We start from the raw sequence: 13,561 nt of genomic DNA, 5'->3' as shown, positions 1-13,561 counted from the left end.
AGTATCCCTTTAATAGCATCAGCGTGTGTGAATGGGTGAAAGTGGCTTCAACTGTAAGACACTTTGAGTGATCCATATTATCATTACTGTGGTAAATAGTCCAAGATGAGCAGCTCAACACATAATTCAAAACTTTCAAAACTTACTACTGTAACACATTCTGTCTCCCAAATGCCACCCGGAGCTCACACACAGGAAGTCAAATGACGCAGATTACACAAGGCAAACACTTCAGATCGCCAATCTCTGCTGTTGGTTTTAACGCAAATGTCACTTAGTTGTCACTGAAGTTGTGACCAAGTGACACATGAGTGACAGGCACAGACAGTACCGCTCATGAGACAAGAGTTATTAGATAGCGAGCTCTGCTCTGTGCCGTGGCCACGCTGATAACACATCAGTTCACCTGCATTTTTACTCCTTCTTTGAGGCGGAGGAATGAAAAGAAGCAGTCCTCTAATTCAGGACACATCTTTGCCCCGCGAGGATGAAACACAGCAGCAGAGCTGGAGAACACTGTCTGGAAAAAAAACATCAATCCAACCTCATTCATTCCCATTCATTATGAATGAATCCAGGCTCTTAAGTTGTTAGCAGGCTTATGCTCTGCGTTTTAACTCGGCTAACACGATTTAATTCATCAGTTAGAATTGCAGTTTCCTCTTCCTACAAAGACTTTCCCTCCTCGTGTGCATATGCAAGTCTCCACTGTGATAAATCGCTGAGCAAAGCTTCTGCTGAAGAAGCCCGCTCCCATTTACAAGTGTGGTAATACCTTCATTCATCACATCCAACCAGCTTCCTTCCTACAGGCACACCACACCTCTATTCTGTAAACAAACTAGAACAGGTCTTGAGGCCACTTCATTGAGTCAATGCACAGCTCCACAGCTACAGTAGGGGAGGTGGTTATAATGTGGTAAGGACCTGGTTAAAAAGAAACGTTTCCTTGATTTACTTTTGGGTAAGTGGGAGACATCATAGTGATACTGAAGGATTCTGATGGATGGTTTTCTGTTGCAAATAGTGTTTGATATTCATTGATTGTCGTGTCCATCAGTTCTATCAGTAACAGTGACGTTGACGGGTTTTCAACTGTAGTGTTAAACTCCTGTGATGTGATGTGATGTAATGTGACTGTAACTGTTAAAGAGGAACTATGTAAGTCCGGTTGTTTTTCCGCTGTTTTGCTAACCCTCCTCTCGGCTGTGTGCATTTGTTTACAAGGAAGCCAGCGAGAAATCAAACAATAGAGCGGTGGATAACGTTGTATATCACATACAATGTTAAGACATGTATATTTGTGTAGGTCTATCCGTCATAAACAAGAGATTATAAATTACGGGAACATTTGTGTCGTGGTGTGAGCTGGGACTACAGGGCGGGGGCCCAGATCTTGCAAAGTTGTTTTTCAGCCAAGAAACACAATAAGAGCCGCATTTGGAAGTCAGAGAGCCTCCATTCTCCCTCTAACAAGTTAGGCCATTTATTAAACCAACACAATTACTCCAAAGCTGCTTAATTAAGGTAAAAATGTAGCATTGTTAAACTACAAATCCTGCATAGTTCCTCTTTAAATCTAACCTTTCATTTCAGCTCTAGAGAATAAGCTGGTTTCTGTGCATCTGAGGAAACAGTCACATGTATAAGTCAGACAAATACCACATTTAGTACAAACAGAATCTAAATCATCAGCATTGGCAGGTACAACTAGATTGTGTCAACTGCCTAATAACACATTGGTTTACTACTTTTGCATTGTGTATCGCCACTGCAATTTGGAAGAAGTTTAGTTAAATGTTCAAAAACAATGACAACAACAACAACAACAACAAAGTAGTCTCCTTATCTGGCTTCCCCCAAATTAAATCACATCAGATAGGCAGATACAGGCTGAAGTGTGTCTACTTGGCTTCCCATCAAAAGTAAACGCCCGGAGGATTTGCTCTCTGGCTGCCCAGGCACTCAGTGAAAAGATAAATGAGCTTGTTTTAATTTGAAAAATGTAGGCATGGACTTTATGTGGGTGGACGAGGAAAGTATTTTAGGTTTACTTGACAAAACAGTGGACACAGTGGAATAATTTCCTTCAGATATTTCAGTTGACTGTTGAATTATCAAGTGGCCTGTCCCACAGTAGTTAAAATATAGAAGGGTTAAAGGTTAGTCACTAATAGCTTCTGTTTCTGGGTTTGTCCCCTGTGTTTTTCTCAGTCAGCCTCTAACTAAGCCTCCTGGTACACATATAAAAATCATAAAAACCCCTAAATATGCCTGAGGCATTGATGATAAAAACAACAACAGATAATTTGGATTAAATTACACCCAAGGCACTGTCACTGCAAGAAGAGCTAAACTTATTTATTTATTTTTATAATTGGACAATTTTACAAAGCAAAAAGCTGAAGTGTTTATGCTTAATTAGCCGTCAGTCAGATGGATACAGCTGTTACAGCTTTCAGAGTCACATCAGTCCACCTCTTAGATCACAGACGGGCATCCTGTCTTTCAGTGAGATGACATGTGGTCCACTATGCAAGTTGTGTGGAGCCCTGTACTTAGGGTTGCAAAATTCCGGGAATTTTCAAAGTTGGAAACTTTCCATGGGAATTAACGGGAATATATGGGAATTAATGGGAATATATGGGAATATATGGGAATTAACGGGAATATATGGGAATAAACGGGAATAAATCCGAAATTTACAAAATTAAAGGTAACATTTTATTCAACATTCACGTTTTTGTTGTTCAGTAAAAAAAATTTATTGTTTATACAAAAATTAAAACTTGATAAAGTTCTACTCACAAATAAATAAGTTGAAATGTCATGTTTTTTAATTGTATTATTTTGCATGGATGCCTGTTTATGACAAAACAAAATATTTATATCTATGTTTGGATATGATACAGTTTGTTTAAATTACTCCCAATTTCCAGTTAATTCCCATAAATTCCCAATAATTCCCATGGAAAGTTTCCAATTTGGTAAATTTCCCAAATTCCTCATCTTAACTTCCCATGGAAAGTTTCTGGAAATTTATCGGAGATTTACTGGAAATTTTCCATCCCTTTGCAACCCTACCTGTACTCTTCTGTCAGTGTTCACAACTTTGACTGGACCATGAATCAACGAGAGTCAGTCAAACTAAATTTGTACGACACTTTTCATACATAGTGCATTTCAAAGTGCTAAAGAGAAGGACAAGTCAGATAAGAAGGCCTGAGAGACAATTAAACTGATTCAAAAAGCAATAATAACATTTGCAAACAAAAGGCCGAACAATCTGCCAGACCATGAAAAAAAAAGAAAACATAGGAGAGAAACAGCAATTAACTACAACACTAAAAGTGTTTAGAAAATTAATGAGCGGTAATCTTATTTATTACACAGTAATTAAGGATAATGCATCACATATACTTCAGTTGCTAGTTCATTATGCTGAAGGAGCTGCAGTCCAATACAGCGGCGCTACAATAAATCCTTAATGAATGATCACTGTAATGTTTCATTTCAGTCTCTGATTGTTTACTGTTAGATGAGCCGCTGGAGTTTGTGGCGGCGCTGAATTGCGTTGTGTCACTCACTGTGATTTTGTGTTCTCTAATTGGCAGAAATGTACTGGACAAAATATTCGAGGCATCTGTTATTTGACAGGATTAAGACGGGGTGGGCGATTTATCCTCATTAATGTGCAAAACATATGCAGCAGCACGCCAGCACAGATTCACAAGTCAACTTCCTCAGACTGTGAAAGAGGTCAAGTCCACAGGTTTTTCCTCTTCACTGTAAAGTAGGTTAAGCCATGAAACTAGCCGAGAGATTGTCAACACACAGGTCTTCGTGAATTTCCACACACGCGCACGCACACACACATGGGGTATTTACTGTGCATTACACCAGAGGCCATCTGTGTCCCAGCAGCACCATATGGGTGACCGTCAACAGGCTACTGGACTTAGTGATAGTAAGCTGGCTAGCTGCTCTGTAGGAGGAAGGCTAAAACTTAACCAGGCAGCATGTTAATCCCTCTGCTGAGGAAGAGTCGGTGGCTGAGCCCTGTGTTATCTCACATCTGCAGTAATCACAATCAGTCAAAGTGTCTTTACTGCTCATTCACAATCTGCCAGTTTGTAAGTATATAAATTAGTCGCTAGTCACCCGATAAGCCCACTTACTCCCTTAATGAGCTGTAACTGCACCGTGCGCTGGTAATTATCCGTACAGTTCTTTACGACCTATAATTTCTTATTCATGTTAGAAGTTCCATGTTTACAGCCGCCATTTATGATCTTCAGCTTTGGAGAATATTCTCACGAAGCCATTTTAATTTGTAAACAGATCCTTTCACTTATAAAACCATCTCGTTTTTACATAATGATGTGTCAGTACGAAGACAATAAAATACACCAGGCAGAGGTGACACAATAACCATCTCTGTCTGTTGCTGATGGGGTGGTAGAGGAGTCAAAGAGATAACTTTGTGTCACCTCTAACCACCAGCACAGCAGCCGTCATTAATCTGCATTCATGTTGATTGTGTGAGACCTTGAGATAATGCTTTAGTCAGCTGGGATTGACCACATGTTGACTCTGTGTTGTTTGCCGGATGAAAACAAGTCAGAGCCATTTCCATGTTGTTAAAGGGATAGTTCAACATTTTGGCAAATTGGCCCATTGCATCCCTATAGTCTTAGAAGTAGGTTCGTTATTTTTAATTGTCAGTGCAAGCTGTTTTTAGAGCGGCGAAGCAGAGCCGCGAGCTGCTCAGAGCTACACTACGGAGGCTAGTGGGATTTCTTGGTTTCCCTCATCAAAATCATCAAATACACAATCCAACAACTCCAAAACGCTCTGGTGGACAAGTTGTGATCTGCACATTCACCACGCTATGAGATAATAACGGAACATTACGAGACGAAGTTGTTTTGGAGGCAAATGCGGAGACTGCTTGCTGAAAAACTGCCCCTGACAGGTACGCGCATCAGCGGTTTTGCATGAATTTACCTCGAAAACAACTCCTTCTCGTAACGTTCCGTTATTTTCTCATTACGTGGTGAATGTGCAGGTCACAACTTGTCCACAAGAGCGTTTTGGAGTTGTTGGTTTGTGTATTTGATGAGTTTGATGCGAGAAACCCAGCTGACTAAAGAAATTCCAAGGAGAAAGGTGAAAAGCCAACAAAACACCCCTCTATTCATGCTGCTTGTTCATAAAACCAGTCTGACATTGGATTGTGCGCTGTGTAGCTGATTTAATTCATGTAAACTTGCCACCACAGGCAAACAGCACCAGACTGAGAACACACAAACTTTCACAAAGTGTGACTGCGGCCTTGACTTCTTCTTTGCCTCCAGCTCAACTGGTGGGTTAGATCTCATGGTTATGGCCTCAAAGGGCCTTGGGTGAAAACTATTCTGCACTTGAATGCAGCCAGTGTGATTGTAAAAAAGATCTTTGAATGTACTTCATCAACCTCCAAATAAAGTGGATTTTCCAACATTTTCCATGAAGAGAAAACATAAAACTGGAGCAAAAACACTAAATAAAAACTGACTGTCCACTGAATGTGGCCTTGTTCTTTCCGTACCTTAAACATCTGCTTGACCTTCTGTCGGGGAAGGTTGACGTTGAGCTTGTGCAGGAGCTGCAGGACCTCGCTGATGCTTAAGCTGCCATCGCCGTTCTTATCTGCCTCAGCGAAGGTCTGCTTCAGCCATGTGATGACACGGTAGGTTAGGGAAAGTCGGCATGAAAATCACTGGTGATAAATGCATTTCTACCGTATATTCGGCAAGATATAGCTACACCATAACATCACTTATCTACTTAGTTCAGTATAAATAACAAGAGCAGGTGAAGGATATTGGTCACGGGTGCGCTGTCTCTTGGCCAGGCTGTCCTCGTCGCTGATGCCAGCCATCAGATATTTGAGGCCTGTGATCCAGGTCCGCGCCTCCTCTCCGGTGCCGGACACCAGATCCAGGGACTCCACGTGCTCGCCGTAGTAGAGGCTGAAGCAGCAGTTGGGGTCGAAGCTGCCCTCCGCATAGCGCTGGAAGATCTCGGACTGCTTCCCCTCGCACACCTCGCGGATGGAGTCGATAGAAACTGTTGGAGCAAACAGGAAGTCAGTGACAACACGCATGGTTCCACTGTTTGCTTTCAGTCCGAACTGTGTTGCAAATTCACACTGGTAGATTTTCTTTCCTATATTTACCATCCAGCCCCAGAGAGCATAATACGATTTATTATTTTATTTATATATTCATTTATTCATACAAACACACCTCTGCGCTTGGAAAATACATATAGACATTGGCTGGGTGGAATTGGGGGCCAGTTTCAGTGACAGCAGTGACAGACAGGATATTGGCCAGATAGCCATTAAATGCAACAACTTGCAGACAGACACAGAACAGACAATCCCAGCATTCTGGGTACATAAGTAATCTATAGTGAATGGAAAGAAATCACACAATAAATGAGTAAATAAAGTACAAACAAACAAGTCTGCGGCCCTCTGCACACGACACTGAAGCTGGTGTGTTATAGCCTTTGTTTTTCCCCAGTGATAAGGTGTTTTATTTATAATAGAGTTTATGCCCAAACTGGTACAACATATAAGCATTCTGGAGGTAATTGTTCTTGGTAAGCCTCAAAACATTATAGCACTGAAAAAGCAGTCTGAATTCAATTCAGACCATGATGGACTTTTGTTGAAAATCATACCAGTCCAGTCAGTCAGTTCAAGTATTGAAGTTTGATCCCTGGAGTGAGTACACCTCTTGTCTAGTGTCAAAACCTCATTAAACCCAACTTATCCCTCTGCACTCTTTAGTATTCTAATTATTTAGAGAATTTCTTAAACGACAGTGAATTAATCATTGTTGAAAGTTTAACGAGGAGATTCTTGTGTCTGATTTCAGGGCTTCGTGATATGGGCCATTACAAATACTGATTGCGCAGCATCCAGAGAGCTCTGTTTATTAAGAGACAACATTTATGAGATGGTAATGACATTTTACCCGAAGACGTTGCCTTGAGTCATTCATTATTTTCCCCCTGACAGCAAGTACATGGCGAGTAGCTGTCGCTTGTTCAGCTCGGAGTTTGGAAAATCTGCAGAGCAGGTTGATTCCCCGGTGCCTGACAATATCCAGGGGACACACACACACACACACACACACACACACACACACACACACCCTCCTCTGCCTGTGTGTCTCTCTGGCCCTCAGTCAAACAGTACACTCCATGGATGAAACACTATTTACATACACATTCATAATGCAGTGATGTACATATAACTATTTTCCCTCATGACCACATGCTACACACACAAAAACCTGTGTATTACTGTGTGTATATACACACACTACTGGATGTCAGAGATGCATCTGACATGACAGTCGACACGCTGGTGCTGTGTTGTCTGTGCTCCCATGTGGCCGTCACTCTTCCCCACAAGCCCTGTAGCTGGAGATCCTGCATGGGTACATGTGCTTTCCCTGATAGCTGCACCTTCATAAATCATGCAACACTGTACTATGCACCTGCTATTGGGTGGATAGTAGAGAGGTAGTAGAGGTGTAACCACCGCTACCACCGTCTGGAATGTTTCATGAGCTGCCCCGTGGCGGAGCTTGACGTGGACGTCGTCTCCGGGGGTGTAAATCACAAGTTTCATCATAATACGATAACATATCGATTCGATGGACAATGATTCCATGTTTGTCGATATCACAAATATCAATATCACTGCAGCGTTTTTTTTTTCTCCCCAGGCGCCGGCAGATTTGTGATGTTTCCTGAGTGTTTAAACTCAAAGTGGTGGTGTCCACACACAGCACACAATTTACCAGTTGATGCATCTTCTCCAAAATCTAAAATATTTCTACACCACTGATTTATTCCTGAGAGGATAGGACAGGTGTGTGATCCATCAGGTGAACATTTCCTCTCATACACTTTCAAAGTCTAATCTAGTCCAATTATTAGACTGCCGCAGCTTGGATTTACATGTGTGCTGCCTGTAGATATTCAAGCTTCCACGGTACAAATAAAATAACTCTAGCAAGGTTCATTGACATAACTGGGGTCAGTTTTCTCACTTTGTGCTGTCTTGGTTTCCACTTAACAGAATGTCTGATTCAGATGATTTGTGTTATCTCTTGGTCTTTTGCAGAGAATGTGCAGTTGGTGCTATACGTCACATATTTACTGCTAAAGCAATGCTGGTCCTGACCTCAGCATGGAACAGAGGACCAACTCTTTATGCTAAGAAGGTCACCCCCCCCCCCCCCCCCATCTAGTCTACATGTGTTTTGTGGACTTGGTGAAGGCTAGTGACTCCCTTCCCCAAAGAATGGGGTGTAATGACTGTTTATTTTACAAGCCAGTGGGATGTTATATAACTGAAGTGAGAATGGTGTCCTTATTCTTTGCTGGGAATGAAGCTTATTTCCACCTGGTGTTGGTGTCAATCACAGTTATTTACATTTTAACCATCGCTTTTAATGCTTTGGGTAGTGACTGAGGGATAAGACTGCTAATAAGAACAGCCTTAAAGGGATAGTTCAACATTTTGGCAAATTGGCCCATTGCCATAATCCCTATAGTTTAGGAGGGTTTGTTACCTTTAATTGTCAGTGCAGGCTATTTTTAGAACGGCGGAGCAGAACCGCGAGCGCCTCAGAGCTACGCTACGGAGGCTAATGGACTTTCTTGGTTTCCCTCAGGCAAATGCAGAGACTGCTTGCCGAAAAACTGCTCCCAAACGGGAACGTGCATCAGCAGTTTTGCATGAATTTACACCGAAAACAACTCTGTCTCGTAACGTTGTGTATTTGATGAGTTTGATGAGGGAAACCAAGAAATCCCATTAGCCTCTGTAGCGTAGCTCTGAGCAGCTCGCAGCTCTGCTCCGCCGTTCTAATAATAGCTTGCACCGTCAATTAAAGGTAACAAATCTACTCCTAAAACTATAGGGATTATGGCAATGGGCAAATTTGCCAAAATGTTGAACTATCATTTTAAAGAGTTTCTCCTTAATGTGGCTGGGCTCACCCTTATAACTCTGATATCTGGACAGAGCCATGAATTAAAGCTGTGTCTCTTTTGCTTTGATTGGAGCCAGGCTGGTTCAGGCATCAGATCAGGATGGTTCCTGGATATCTTCCATTGAAGGTTTTCTGGGCATGTCCAACTGGCAAGAGTCCCTGGGGTAGACCCAGAACATGCTGGAGAGACTGTACATGTCATCTGGCCGGGGAACACCTCAGGGTGGAGCAGGAACACGATGCCGGAGAGAGGGACATCCGGACTACCTCGCTGAACCTGCTCCCACCACGACCCGAGATAGGGGTGGATAGGTGGCGCTTCTAATCTGCCAGGGAATTGTGTGCGTGTGTGTGTGTGTGTCACCTTCATTTGGCGGTGTGAAAAAGACAGTGTTTGGGCAGATTAAAGCTGATGAATAATTAAGTCGATTTAAGAAGCTTATCAAATCCAGGGCTACAGAGGAGGAAGAGCAACAGGAAACTGAGCCCCTAAGCCCCCATGAGACGCCCCGCTATCCTGGGAGCTGCTGCGAAGAAGTCCCTTAGCCCTCTTTTATTCTAAAACACTGCAGGAAACCTTTGTGTTTGCTTGTTGCAGATATTGTGAATGGAAAATAAATGTCCAGGCCGAAAATAACAAAAATACCTCATGCCTTGAGCAAATGCATAGGGGTGAAAATTAAATCTAGCAGAACTAAAAGCCAGCCAAACATTATCAGATAAAAGGCCATCTGGGAGATAGCCACTGGAAAAATGGTGGCAAAAACAAAGCCGCCTTTCTAAATGTGCCCTATAAATATAGTAATTAACAGTAAAAAAAAAAATACTGTGAATGATGCCCCAAGAGTCTTGCTTTTCTTTTGTGCGTAAATGATTGATCTATTTTTCTTTGCAAGAAACAACAAACAACAAATAGGACAAGTAAGCATAAAGTTAGCAAAGTGACTCAGTAACATCGTTTAACAGCTCGTTGTTGCCAGCAATAAAACCAAAACCTTCACATTTGGCAGTAATTATCCAGTTGTGATGTTGGCAATTTCCTTTTTACGATTTTTCTTTGTTGGATTGAAGAGTGTTTGAAAGTTTGTCAGATGACAACCTAACAGGGATGTAAACGCAAATGTTTCACAATAAAAGCCAAGAGAAAACAACAAACCTGAGTCAATACTATTCATATTAAGGTCTAATTGCTCATTTGTCAAAAGAAAAACGTCAATAAATAACCATTAAAGTGCGGGTGCCTGTGGTGGTTGACTGGTAAAACACAGGTTCTGGCAGAGAAAATAATCAAACATCCAAAAATGAATGAACACACAATTATCTAAAAACTGTTTATGTGGTCTTATCTTCCTCTGCATTACTGTAATTTTTCTTAATAAATAAACACACAAGAGAAGCACTGGAGGTTTTAAAATCCTAAGGCTACCATCTGTAGTGATATTTTATTAAAAACTGTCGAATGTGGTATTTTTCTCATTTTCTGTGTCTTGCGTTGAACTTTATTTGCTTTATGACGGCTAAAGCTGTGGAGCAGAACAGATGGTGTTCCTGTTTTACTGCCTCCATCACCCAATGTGGATATAAACACCGTGGCTGAGAGTCGACACCAAAACTGGAGGGAATGATCAGTCTTTAATTATTTTCTTGTTTCTTGTTTGGAAAATTAACAAAATTAATAACTTGATCGGTAAAATGCACAACAAGTCTGATTAATAACAGCCGCCATGGTCACTCAGTAAGTGTTCAAAAAGCATCTGTGTCTGTCTCTGATAAACAAAGGTGTCAACGATAACTCCGTTGAGCCTCTTGAGAAGATGGCATTGGAAATTCAAAGTGAAAATGGGTTTATGGGATGCCTGGTAACAAGCCCTAGCCTGTCACATAAAATACGGCACAAATGGTTTTCCATAAGTCTGAATTTTGAACAAACATCTGAAAATGTTGCTCCCTTGATACTGTGAGGGGGGTGTGTGTGGGGGGTGGGGGGTACTCACTCTTGGCCTTTTCATTCTTGCGCGAGGGCCTCCAGCGGATACACGACTTGTGTTCGTCCAGATAGAAGAACCGCACCAGTCCCTTGGAGCCGCCGCGGAGCTTCACCATCTGGGTTCCCATCTGCATGGAGCTCATGCATTTCTCCACTGAAGGCAGGAAGACAAGACAGACAGGGGGGGGGGAGAAAAAATTGGACAGCTGTCAGAAAAAGAAACTGCTTGCGTGTGCATTACAGCTGAAAGTGTGTGTGTTTGTGTGCTTGTTTCTATCATAAGCTACCTTTGGGGACAAATTTCAAGCTAAAGACCAATTAACTGAGGCCTGGCCAATTGGGCATACTTGGGGAAAAAGCTGGTTTTGTGATGAGTGGTTAAGATGAAGTCAAAATTTGTTTTTTTGTTGTGTATATATAATTTATTTCAAACCAGATCCAAATAATTCCCATACAACAGACACATAATTAAATCAAAACAAATAACAGTACAGACAATAAACAATAACAATATCTGGTTTGAAATGGGGATGGATGAAGCAGAGCTTTTAAATTTCCCTCCCCGGTTTACATACACATACTGTACATACTATACAAAACACCATCAAGACACATATGACATAACACATCGCAAACTCCCTAATCATTTCACTCTATTTTATCCTACAGTTACCCCACAGACTGAGATGCACATACTGTAGTTTTAAGTGTGGTTCTTGTGCTCTGCTGCTGTGCCCGGAGGTCATATCTAACTCCCATTCACAAAAAAGTCCCTGAATACTACTGGGTAGTTGATTGTGTTTTGCCCTGTAGGCGATTTGTAGAGTTTTTCGTTTGACCAAATCTCTTAATTTCAGTGCCGCTGCTCTCAAGAACAAGTCATTGGTATGTTCATTATATTTTACATTGAATACAGTACAGTACTCTTTTCTGTAAAATAATCAATGGCTGCAAATTTGAAGTGAAGTACAGTATGTAACTTATGTAATATTCCCCAAAGTGTCTTATGACAATGTCTGTGTGCCTGTGTGTGTGTGTGTGTTATGTACTCATACACTTCACATGAACACACAGCATTGCAAAGCAAACACATTGGATATGCCTGTCAGGCTGCTGCTCGTCTCCTGGGAGGATGAGAAAGTGAGTGAAGATAGATGACAGCGAGAGGCAATTTGTCCACGAAAAGCCCTTTAACAAGATCTCTTCTGCACACGGATAAATATGACAGAACAACAACCAGATCAATCAATAAACCTGGGCGCTCTTTTTTAGACGTGAGGAGGATTCACACTGTTGCCTGATCTCAAGAAAAGACTTTGAACCCCACCTAGGAATAAAAGAGACACCCAGAGAATAAGGCGAGACATGCCCACCCACTACAAACAGACACAAGCCTCTTTGTGACCTTGGTTTCATTTTTTTTTGGGGTGGGGGGGGCTGGAAAAGTCCTCCACAGGAAGCTAATGGTGTGGCTATCAGGCTGATGTGGACTGCCACATGCCCCTGGGATGCAGTCACACCCCTATGTGGCCATACTATCAATTATCAGATGCCTGTCACTTCCTATCAAACACCCACAACATACAAGAAATTAGGCCAACTCAGCACGCAAATGTTGTTTAAATAAGGTTAGCAGGCGCTGGCGCGTGTGACATTCAACGTACCCGCTGCGTTTGAGGTATTTTGGAAAATTCGACCTGATTTAAAAAAAGATAAAAAAAAAAAAAAAAGAGGAGGGAACATACATTTTCCCATGCTGCTATTGAAGTAATGCAGCGTGAACAAGTAAAGGGTGGTTGCGCTAACTGATGAGAGCACAACTCCCTGTGCTAACATGCTAAGTTCAGCCCAATGTGCATTTCCACAGCTCATAACATTTTTACATTAAAATCCTGCAAGAAACTCATTTTAATTAAAAAAAAAAAAGAAGAGTGCATTAAGTGTAGACATTCATTGACGATAACAGAATGCAAGGGAAAATGGCAAAGTGGAAGGGACAGGAGATAATAGTGAATATTAATGAATGACAAACTGAAAGCAGTAGGATGTGAGAGATGATTCATGACTGCTGTTTTTACTGATGGAATTATTGCTGAGGAAATGTGCATAATGTTGAATTTCTCTACAAAATAGGAAAAGATGGAGGATGTTTGGGGCTTGATTTAATCTGGGACTTTGAGCGGAAATAGATTCTATTGAATTTGAGAATTTACGGCACTGCCAATAGTCTTGATGTGTTTTCATTGTGTTTCTAAATTTGGGTTCCCAATTTTGGACCCGACGCAACACCAAACGAATACATGTTTCATCACATTTCACTGAGTTCACAGAAAACACCATTTTATACTTCATAGCATGAGTTTTAATCTGGATCATTTGACCTGAACGCAACACACATCTGATTCTTCTACTGTGGAAGTAAGCAATGCAAACCAGCAGTGACGAATCACTCTAAGTGAGCATTGATTTGACGTAGCTGTGGTCTTCCTGCAAAGAGCCCGCCCCCAGGGCA

General features: G+C 41.6%; 1 protein-coding gene across 1 annotated transcript in view; it reads right to left on the bottom strand.

Moving 5' to 3' along the window:
* Positions 1-13,561, bottom strand: part of plch2a (phospholipase C, eta 2a) — a gene marked incomplete at both ends in the record, with an annotated part of 89,243 nt that overhangs the window by 67,315 nt on the left and 8,367 nt on the right. The window contains 3 exons of the mRNA XM_083975862.1: positions 5,591-5,720; positions 5,868-6,111; positions 11,057-11,203. Coding sequence (XP_083831988.1) covers positions 5,591-5,720; positions 5,868-6,111; positions 11,057-11,203 — 521 coding nt within the window. The remainder of the gene's footprint in view (positions 1-5,590; positions 5,721-5,867; positions 6,112-11,056; positions 11,204-13,561) is intronic.

The sequence above is a fragment of the Trachurus trachurus genome, assembly GCF_905171665.1.
Source record: "Trachurus trachurus genome assembly, chromosome: 7".
NCBI lineage: Eukaryota > Metazoa > Chordata > Actinopteri > Carangiformes > Carangidae > Trachurus > Trachurus trachurus.
The sequence above is the reverse complement of the archived record's forward strand: the minus strand, read 5'-3'. Positions and strand labels throughout refer to the sequence as shown.